Below are 11,385 nucleotides of genomic sequence, written 5' to 3' on the forward strand. Positions count from 1 at the left end.
AGGTTCAAGACAGGGGAGATGGATGAAGAAGGATCTGGTTCAAGATAAAGGGAGAAGGATCTGGTTTAGGATATGTGAACACTGCATAATGGGTGAGTCCTGACTCATCCATGGGGTACCCAGCCATGTCCTCTTCCTTCTGAGTTAGGATCTATGGAAAATGAGGAAGAGAGCAGTTTCTGAAATGGCATTAATTTCAGTAGAGATCATTCAAGGGTCCCCATGGGCCAAGAAGGTGTTAGGTGGGGAGACATCTCACTTGCAGGATGAATGATGGCTTCTCACATCACCACTATTTGTACAGGAACTGGAGCTCTGCTATCGAAGCCCTGGGAAACCCCAGCTCTTCTCTGAGTTCTACATTGGTGAATTGGGGTCAGGGATCCGGCTGCAGATTAAAAGCGAAGAAGATGAGACTGTGGTATGGGAAGCTGTGGTGAAATCAGGTAAAGTCAAGACAAGTCCAGGAAGCTCGGTGGTGTTGGAAAACAGAAAGTCAATAAAAGAATCTGTGTGTGTGTGTGTGTGTGTGGGGGGGGGGGGGGGGGGGGGTTGTGGGTGTGGGTGTGGGTGTGGGTGTGTGTGTGATATCAAAATTTGCTTATGAGAAGAAATAGCCAAGAGAAGTTATGCGATTTTTTTTCTAGTTACATAACAGTTGGTGTAACTAGAATTTGAATTAAAGTTGGTCTAACTCTACACTCCATTCCCTCTCCTGTGCACCTTGGTTTCTCTACACTGCCGTTGAATTTACAGATTTTGACTCCCACAAGGCATTTGGCAAAATTTCTCACAATTGATTGGATATGAGATGAAAAAATAAGAACTAGACAGTTATATGGTTATATGAATTAAGCTAATTATGGCAATAGCACATACACTAACCTGGATCATTCAGATATTTTCAAAGTAGATAACATGGAATCAAATAATGAACTTTCAGGAATGAATGTAATTTTACAGTGTCTTAAACCAGCACCAACACACCCAAGAAGTAAAATCCCTCAAAAGTCCTTCTAGGGCCCACTGGTGTTGCTCAGTGGGTAAAGGTCCATCTGTGAATCAGGTGGTCATGGTTTTATTCCCAGTAAGGACACATGCCCAGGTTGTGGGCTCGATTCCCAGTAGAGGACATGCAGGAGGCAGCCTATCGATGATTCTCTTTCATCACTGATGTTTCTAACTCTCTCTCTCACCCTTACTGTCTCTGCAATCTACACTAATAAAGAGAAAGATGTAAATTGACCATATCTTCACAATGCCCACAAGCCAATCCTGAGTGAGTATGCAAGTTAACCCAACAAAGACGGTGGGTTAATTTGCATACACAGGCACCTAGTTGTGGGGGGAGGGCGCACCACAGGATGCTTGCATCATTACCATGGTGACGATGCAGGAGTTCCACACTGCCCCAGCAGCTCAGGGCCTCTTGGCAGCTTGGGAAGGCAGAAAGGTGCCTCTGTGCTGGAGCAAAGGCAGTGCTGGCAGCCAGGGGAAGGAAGGCCTATTCTTGCACGAAATCTTCATGCATTGGGCTTCTAGTCAATAATAAAAACATGTTTAAAAATAAAAGTCCTTTTAGGAAAAACCAGATTATCTTCAATGTTAAAACATAATAAATAAATCTGGCCCTCACCACTGTAGGTCAGTAGTAAGAGTGTCACCCCATAGGCCAAAGGGTCAAAATTTAATTCCCTGTCAAGGGTAGATACCTGGGTTGCAGGTTCAATCCTCAGCCCCAGTCAGGGTGCATGTGGGAAGCAATCAATCAATCTATTTCTCTCACATTGATGATTTTCTCTCACTCTTATTCTCTCTCTCTCTCTCTCTCTCTCTCTCTCTCTCTCTCTCTCTCTCTCTTTCTTTCCTCACTCCCTTCCTCTCTCTCTCTCTCTCTCTCGATATTATATCCTCTGGAAAAAATATCCTCAGGTAGCCCTGACCAGTTTGGCTCAGTAGATAGAGAGAGTGGTGGCCTGCAGACTGAATGATGCCAGGTTTGATTCCAGTCCAGGGCATGTACCTTGGTTGTGGGCACATCCCCTGTAAGGGGTGTGCAGGAGGCAGCTGATCAATGTTTCTCTCTCATTAGTGTTTCTAACTCTCCCTTCCTCTGTAAAAAAATCAAAATATATTTTATTAAAAAATATAACCTCATAGAAACTATGAAGGCAGACTAGGTAAGCACCTAAACTGCTGCCTTGCACAACAATTTCAAAACAACAACTAAAAGACAGAACAGACATCATCCAAAACCACAGGAAAGCTGGCTGAGTGGAAATTCTACAACTAGAAGGAAAGAGAAAAGCTCACGGATCAAAGGAGCCAAAAAGCTCTGAGGTGTGGAGATGTGCGCACAGAGAGGAAGCGGCCAAGAGCCTAGCTGACAGGAGGGGAAAGGAAGCATCCGAATGCACAGAACCCCAGTTCTGATTGCACTGAACCCCAGTTCCAGCCAAAATTCCATGAACACATGATCATACTGGTGGAGTCTGGACTATAGAGAAAGGTACACGGAGAATCAGAGACTCAGAGACTCAGAGGAGCAGCAGCGGGCAGGGGTGTGGAGGTGTGCATGCATGAATGCATGCAGAGAGGTCTGACTGTGGAGTTTGTCCTATAGCAGCTCAACCTAACAAACTGCTGTCCTGGTCAGACAGCTCCAAAACCTCTAAACCCCAAGCGAAGAGCAGAAAACTGTAATTCTTACTATAGCTCCTGGTGGGTGGCCTCAGACAGTAGCTTCCCTGCACCCCATTGGAGATCCAGAAGCCAGTGTGCCTAGTGGTCAGTGTGAGATGACACCAGATTTCAACTCCTCACATCCATAAGTGACACATTCAAGAGGCAGACTCAGTGAGTACTAAAGCCACACTGAAACAAGTACTGGACCATAAGTGTGTCTCCAGCACAGCAGTTCTTCCATTATAGACACAGCAGGTCCTCACAGCCAATTGGCCTGGAGGTCAATTCCTCCCAGTGTACCAACAACAATCACGGCTTAACTACACCAAGACTTTGCACTCAGCCCACAAAGGGATGTACCAAGAGTGTCCACCTCAGGTGATTGGGAAGACTGAGCCACTAGCCCCTTTAGGTCACCTACCGTACAAAGCCACTCCATCAGCACAGGGAAGCAGCCAAAATGCAGAAACATAGAAACATGTCATGAAAGAAAGCAATGGGGGAAAGCAAACTACTGGACATAGAGTTCAAAACCACATTTATAAGGTTACTAAAGAATCTTCTAAAAACCATGACGAGACCTTCAAGGAGCTTAGTGAGACCTTCAAGGACCTTAATGAGAATGCCACACACACACACACACACACACACACACACACACAAAAAAAAAAAAAAAAAAAAAAAGGAAAAGGACCAGTCAGAAATTAAGCATACACTGTCTGAAACAAAGAATATACAGGAACTCAACCGTAGATCAAAGGACCCCAAGAATTTAACCAAAGATCTGAAATATGAGGAATCAAAAACACCAACCAGAAAAACAAAAAGAAAAAAGAATAAAAAAAATAAGAAGATAGTGTAAGGAGTCCCTGGGACAACTTTAAGTGTACCAACATCCAAATTTGGGGGGTGCCAAAAGAAGAGAGAGAGAGAAATATTGAAAACCTATTAGAAGAAATAATGAAATAAAACTTTCCCTACCTGGTGAAAGAAATAGACTTACCAGTTCAGGAAGTGCACAGAACCCCAAACAAGAGGAATCCAAAGAGGACCACACCAAGACACATCATAATTAAAATGCCAAGGGCAAAAGACAGAGAATCTTGAAAGCAGCAAGAGAAAAACAGTTAGTTACCTACAAGGGAGTACCCATACGACTGTCAGCTGATTTCTCAACATAACCCATGGAGGCAAAAAGGGAGTGGCAAGAAATATTCAAAGTGATGAACAGCAAGAACCTACAACCAAGATTACTCTCTCCAGCAAAGCTATCATTCAGAATTGAAGGTGAGATAAAGAACTTCACAGACAAGAAAAAGCTAAAGGAGTTCATCACCACCAAACCAGGACTATTTGAAATACTGAAGGGTATTCTTTAAGAAGAGGAAGAAGAAAATGGTAAAGATGAAAATTATGAACAACAAAATGACAACAAAAACATACCTACCAACAAGTGAATCTAAAAATGAAGTGAATAAAAAATTTGATGAACAAAATGGACTGATGAATATAATAGAATCAGGGGCATAGAAAGGGAGTGGACTGGCCGAAGCTGGTTTGGCTCAGTGGATGGAGCATCAGCCTGCAGACTGAAAGGTCCCAGGTTCGATTCCTGTCAGGGGCATATACCTTGGTTGTGGGCACATCTCCGGTGGAGGGTGTGCAAGAGGCAGCTGATCAATGATTCTCTCTCACCGATATTTCTAACTACCTTCCTCTCTGAAAAAAAAAAATTAATAAAATATATATAAAAGATAGAAAGAAAGAAAGAAAGAAAGAAAGAAAGAAAGAAAGAAAGAAAGAAAGAAAAGGAGTGGACTGACAATTCTCAGGGGGAAGGAGGTGTGAGAGGTTCCGGAAGAAATTGGACAAAAATCTTACACCTGTGGATGAAGACAGTGGCGGGGAGGTAAGGGCATAAGGTGGGGTGGGGAATCATGTGGAGTGGAGCTATGGGGGGGGGGGGGGAGGAACACATGTAATAATCTGAACAATCAAGGTTTATTTAAAATTAAAAAACACAAAACATTTCTTACATACTGTTATATTGGCTGGGCCACAAAAATATTCATTTTGGGCAGCATGTGGCCTGTGGGCCATGAGTTTGACATCATTGATGTACATGCATTTCTCATGCAGTGGTCCTTATAAATCAGGGATGGGGAACCTTTTTTCTGCAAGGGCCAATTGGATATGCATAACATCATTTGTGACCCATACAAAATTATCAACTAAAAAATTAGCCTGCTTTCCTAACCAGTTTGGCTCAGTGGATAGAGCATCAGCCCATGGACTGAAGGGTCCTGGATTTGATTCCAGTCAAGGATACGGATCTCAGATGCAGGTTCTATCCCTGAGACATGGTCGGGGTCATGTTTCTCTCTATCTCTCTCTCTCCCTTCCACTCTCTAAAAATCAATAGAAAAATATCCTCAGGTGAAGATTAACACACATACACACACACACACACACACACACACACACACACAAAATAGCCTGCTATTTTTTGTCAAACATTTAATTAACTCAGCCCTAATGCCTTGGCAGGGCCAGACCAAATGATTTTTATACAGCCCATTGGCTAGACGTTCCCTACCCTTGTTATACATAGTAGCAGTATTATAACTTATCATTATGTTAAATGATCTTCTTAATTCTGCTCTTTGGAGCTGACAAAAGAATTAATCTCCACCCCCATGGGAAAGCCGTTCAGGTACCTGAAGATGGATCATAGGTTCCCTTAAGTCTCCTGTGCAAGTTAAACATCTCTATCTTCTGCCGGGACCGGTTTGGCTCAATGGATAGAGCATCGGCTTGGGGACTGAAGGGTCCCGGGTTCGATTCCGGTCAAGGGCATGTACCTTGGTTGCGGGCATATCTCCAGTGGGGGGTGTGCAAGAGGCAGCTGATCGATGACTCTCTCTCATCGATGTTTCTGGCTCTCTATCTCTCTCTTCCTCTCTGTACAAAATCAATGAAATATATTTAAAAAATAAAAATAAAAATAAATAAAAATAAATAAACATCTCTATTTTCTTCCATTATTACTCTTACATTTTGGATTTTTAACATCTGTGCCTTTTCAGTCACCTTCCTCAGTGGATGTACCCATTGAGGATGAATCAGGATGGACTGTAAGACTGTCCAGTCAGCATGGAGGATGTGGGACACCCTCCTTCCTCCATCCAAGTGAATCTGCTGCTCCCACCACCACAACTAGAGCTCCCCTGTGTTTGGCTTCCCTCCCACACTGTCAGGTCTCACTGAACTTGGGTCGGCTCAAAACTTCTGGCCATGTCCACAGGGACTGCTCTGAACTCCCCCTTCCTCTCCATATGCAAGTAATTATTTAATCCCTTTTTTGTTGTTTTTGTTTGTTCTTTCCATTGAAATTTACCTATTACTCTGAGGTGCTAAGATTTTCTTGGTGTTAATTCTTGATTCTGACATCAATCTCCAGAACAAACAGTGTGGGAATCAAAGTGCAAAAAAGGTCAAGGAGGTAGATTTACCCTCAGAATAAGGAAATCTCACGTTGAAGATATCTAGCAAAGATCTCAGCTATTTCTCTACCAGAGTTCCATTCAGGCCAAGACAAAATTAAACCAGGTGTAAAGGGGAAAATTGGGCCTCAGCTTCCCAATATGCATGAAGAAATGATTCGTCAACATTGTCTCTAAGAGCACTTGCAACCCTTAATCTTTATTCTATCAGAATTAGTCTGTAGCTTGTTCTCAGAATAAACCTCAAAAGAGAAAAGTAGGTAGGAGCTTCAAGGCTTATCATAACTATCATTGATACCGATGCTTATTCATATCTCTTTTCCTCCAGGAGACCCCAGACCTGCAGCTACCCAGACAGGTCAGTAACAGCTGTTAGAGACCACCAGAGCCATGGCAGTTCTGGAGTGTGCTGCCTGGTCCCAGAGGGAGGGAAGAGAGAAATAAGAGGACTCATACCTCAAAAGGGTTCAGTCCTTAGAGAGTGGTGTGTTCTCCCCCATCCCTTTTATTCCTGCCCATCATGGCTCTGGGACCTTCCACTGGACAATCTGAAATGTCTCCATCATGAATCTGATCCCCCACCCTTAGCTCAGCAGAATGTTAGGCTGGAAGTTGGCCTGAGGGAGGACCATGAAACATGTGGGGCTGAGGGAGGAGTCAGGGATGCAGATAAAGGGAGGGAAGAGTTAGGCTGGGGAATTAGAGGGAGAGGATATTCATTACTGGCCTGACTTTCATCCTCAGATGCCTCTACTTTGCTGCATTTTGTGGAACATCATCGGGAGGACCTGGTGGCTCGAGTGACTTCGGTGGACGCAGTCCTAGACAAGCTGCATGGACAGGTGCTGAGCGAGGAGCAGTATGAGAAGGTGCGGGCTGAGCCCATCAATCCGGACAAGATGAGGATGCTGTTCAGCTTCAGCAAGTCCTGGGACTGGGCCTGCAAAGATCAGCTCTACCGAGCCCTGAAGGAGATCCATCCTCACCTAATTGTGGAACTCTGGGAGAAGTGTCACAGTGGAGGAGACTATCGGGGCTACCGACAAGCTGGGCAGCTGAAGTCTGAACACCTGCTTATGAGTCCTGACGCTGGCTGTCCAGGCTTTGGGTCTAGGTTTCTTCAAGTCTAAACAATTGTCGTTGCCCAGCAAGAGTGGCTCAGTTGGTTGAGTGCTGTCCTGTGCACCAAAGGGTGGTTGGTTCAATTTCTGGTCAGAGCACATACCTGGGTTTTGGGTTCAGAAGGCAACTGATTGATGTTTCTTATGTTTCTCTCTCTCTCTCTCTCTCTCTCTCTCTCTCTCTCTCTCTCTCTCTCTCTCTCTCCCTCTCCCTCTCCCTCTCCCTCTCCCTCTCCCTCTCCCTCTCCCTCTCCCTCTCCCTCTCCCTCTCCCTCTCCCTCTCCCCCTTCCTCCCTCCCGTCCTTCCTCCTCCTCTCTTTCTCTAAGCACGTCCTCAGTAAGAAGATAAATAAACATATTGCCATTTGAGTTGCCTTCTTGCCCTAAAATTATGGAGCATTGATAGTACCTTTGCTGGGCTTTATATGTCCATGCTCAGTGATGCCACATGGGCTCCCAGACTTCCTTCTTATTATTAAGAAACAGTATATATTTGTATATCAGATACATTTTTTATATCATGATACTACATTCGTATATCATGTTACTACACTGCAGTAAAGCAGAATACTAGGTAGACAGAAGGCCTAAGATTGAAAAGTGTGTGGGAGACGTTAGCTTTAGACAGTGTATAGACTTGTGAGACAATACAGAGGGCAGCACAGGAAGCCATAAGCTCTAGGAAAACAAGGGCAGACTACTGGGCAGACCTGCTATTGGAAAAGAGGGAGGCAGGAGCAGGAAAGGATGAGCCCAGAAAGTGATGGGTCAATAAAAGGCAGAGAAGAGCCAGGAGGAAGGACTCTAGGTCCTGCATGGCCAGCCCCTATTAATTAGAGGCTGAGGGTCAGCAGCCATGCCCTCTGCACCCCTAGAATTTCCCCGTAACCTTGTTCCCATGACAACCCCTTCAGAACAGGCCTGGGAAGGCAGGTGCCACCCAGGCAGGGATCCCTGTCTTTGGTCAAGGGAGGAAGGTGCCCGGTCCTCTCTAACTGGGTAGCTTCAGCCCTGGAACATGCAGAAAAGAGTTCAGTGCTGGTCCATGCACAGAGAAAAGAGCTTTATTGCTCGAGCTCCCACAAGACAATTTTTGTACCACACAATGTCATTTGGATACAAACCTAGCAACACTCACAAAGCCTCTAGCCTCTAAATGGGCAGAATCACGTGCACCCATTAACAGTTGCACCAGCACAGTTAATAAAGTGACCCTCTAGTATCCACTCCCTTGGTCAAAACCAGGGACTACTTTCCCACTGCTTCCCCGGATAGCACCCTGCGTCAGTGCACTCTCAGGGTCTATTACAACAGCAGGCCCAGGACAGACACTGAACCAGTGTTTACTGAATAAGCAACCAATGAATTCTCAGTGACAGTGCTCTTTTACAAGTTGTGTAGGTTGTCCCCCACCTCCACTGTCCCCTACCCCCAGTCATTGGGTGTGTGCCCGCACGCACGCGCATACACATACACACACACACACACACACACACACACACCAATCTTCCTTCCCTCTGCAGAGCTGAGTCCTTCTCCTCCCCTGGCTTCCCCTAACAGGGGACCTCTCAACCCAGGCCCCGCTTCTCCTGCCTCCTCCTTCTGCCTCCAGCTTGTGGCAGGAATTGGCTCTCCCCAGGTTCAACCCGCGTCTAGGCGTCTGCTCGAAAACCCAGTTTATTTTCATGGCAACCGGAGGCAGCGTGCAGGAGGGAGGGAATGCGGGTGCTTGCTGGGAGCCAGGGGGGCAAAAGCTTGGCCCAAAAGAAAAAAGGTAGAGAGCCAGCCAGGATCCCAGCTGCGTGCAGGGCTTCCCGGGACTTTATTTCTCCTTTTATTTGTTTTTTTAAATATATTTTATTGATTTTTTTACAGAGAGGAAGAGAGATAGAGAGTTAGAAACATTCATGAGAGAGAATCATCGATCAGTTGCCTCTTGCACACCCCCTACTGGGGATATGCCCGCAACCAAGGTACATGCCCTTGACCGGAATCGAACCCAGGACCTTTCAGTCCGCAGGCCGATGCTCTATCTGAGCCAAACCGGTTTCGGCTATTTCTCCTTTTAAAAGAAACAATTATTGGGGGGGGGGGGGGGTCTCTCTCTCTTTTTAACTTAATGCATGAAAAAAACTAATATATATTAAATAGTATATGTGGAAAATGGAAGTTTGAAGCCACTGTAAGCAAAACCAGTGACAAAATAAAGGCTTCCACAATCCCAAGACCCAGAGACATGGCTAGGAGTTGCTGCTTTTCTTCTCTTCTTCCTGTTCCCATCTCCCTACATCCACATCTGATTTTGTGTATCCCGAACTTCCTGTGCTCCTCACCTGAACCATCCTCCCACCCTCTTGGCATCCACCAGGCCTTTCTCTGGCTTCCATTGGTTCTGCCACAGACTGCTGGCACCACCATCTCCTGGCATCTCTGCTACACTCAAGCTTCCAAGGCTGGTTGGAATGTGGGGAGAACGGCACTAGGACTTATTTGGGTCCCAGTGGGTTGGAGGGGTGCGCTGGCAACCTGCCAGTTGCAGCAGACCCAACTCCAACTATCATCAGGGAACTCCCCACCTCCTGTGACAGAAAGGCGCAGGGGGAAGCAGGAAGAGTGTACTGAAACAATATCCCCCGGTGCTGTCTCTCATCTTCCAGAGCTGCCAGGGACTTCTTGCAAGGCCAGAGCCTGTCACATAATGGTGAGTGCTCAGGTAATGTTTATTAAATAAATGATGCGACGAATGAATGGCTGTTGGTATTGATACCATTGTAATAACGTGGTTATTCTTTAACAGGAAAGTAGTAAAGGGAAGGCCAAATAATATAGGCATGCCATTTGTGCCAGAAAGCTGCAGTTAACATTCTCCGGGTCTGCCGAGACCGGTTTGGCTCAGTGGATAGAGCGTCGGCCTGCGGACTGAAAGGTCCCAGGTTCGATTCCGGTCAAGGGCATGTACATTGGTTGCTGGCACATCCCCAGTAGGGGGTGTGCAAGAGGCAGCTGATCGATGATTCTCTCTCATCAATGTTTCTAACTCTCTATCCCTCTCTTCCTCACTGTAAAAAATCAATAAAATATATTTTTTTAAAAATTCTCCGGGTCTGTTCACTACAGGTCGATGGGAGAAGGGACTGCACAACAGACGCATGCCCAGTGAGGTGGGGGTGATGTGGGAAACCAGTTAATCGCATCTGGGAACCAGGCATTGGCCAGAATGGGTATGGTCACTGCAAGGGGGTGAAATTCCAGATACATAAACTCCTGAACAAAGGAGGTTTCTCTCTCTCAGCTCTCTTAGAAGCTGGGCTCTCTTGTTGCAGGAGGATGAGGGACACAGACAGGATGACCCCCCCACACAATGGATTGATGGACTGGAATTAGCTGGATGCTGTGCTGGATTCGAACTCCACCGTGGAACGAAAACTTTGGACACCAGCTTTGCTTCTAGTTCTACTGAAGCCCCAGCTGCAATTTCCCAGTGCTGGTTTAGGGGAAATGGGACTTTGCAAACGGAGGGATATACCTATACACAAACAAAAATCACTCATTCTTTCATGCAAGTCTTAGAAAACTCTTTTTCTCAAGATGTCATAAGAACCCCACTTCCATTAGCAATGGAGAAATTCCACCCGTGCAATTCTCTGATAGCAGTATCAGCAGGCTCACATTCTCACAGCTTAGCAACTCCAGCTACACGAGCTTCTAATTGGCTAAGAGGTACAAAATGTGTAACCCTTGCCCTGCTGGTGTGGTTGAGCATCGATCCTTGAACCAATAAGTACCCAGTTCAATTCTGGTCAGGACACATGCCCAGGAGGCATGTAGGAGGCAGCCCATTAATGTCTCTCATTGATGTTTATATCTTTCTATCCCTCTCCCTTCCTCTCTCAAAAAAATAAATAAATAAATAAATAATTAAAAAATAAAAACTTTTTTTTTTTTAATTTAGAATCCTCATACACTGCTGTGGTGTTTTTTAAAAAAATATATTTTACTGATTTTTTACAAAGAGGAAGGGAGAGGAATAGAGAGCTGGAAACATCGATGAGAGAGAAACATTGACCATCTGCCTC

General features: G+C 45.4%; 1 protein-coding gene across 2 annotated transcripts in view; it reads left to right on the forward strand.

Moving 5' to 3' along the window:
- The window catches only part of LOC311611241 (NACHT, LRR and PYD domains-containing protein 1a-like), a 53,835-nt gene extending 43,482 nt beyond the window's left edge, over positions 1 to 10,353 (forward strand). For both annotated transcript variants that reach the window (XM_084863177.1, XM_084863178.1), the window contains exons 16-18: positions 305 to 446; positions 6,517 to 6,546; positions 6,933 to 10,353. In XM_084863177.1, coding sequence (XP_084719303.1) covers positions 305 to 446; positions 6,517 to 6,546; positions 6,933 to 7,318 — 558 coding nt within the window. In that variant the 3' untranslated portion in view covers positions 7,319 to 10,353. The remainder of the gene's footprint in view (positions 1 to 304; positions 447 to 6,516; positions 6,547 to 6,932) is intronic.
- The last annotated feature ends 1,032 nt before the right edge of the window (positions 10,354 to 11,385 follow it).

The sequence above is a fragment of the Pipistrellus hanaki genome (assembly GCF_964339955.1).
Source record: "Pipistrellus hanaki genome assembly, chromosome: 16".
In the NCBI taxonomy this organism is placed as follows: Eukaryota; Metazoa; Chordata; class Mammalia; order Chiroptera; family Vespertilionidae; genus Pipistrellus; species Pipistrellus hanaki.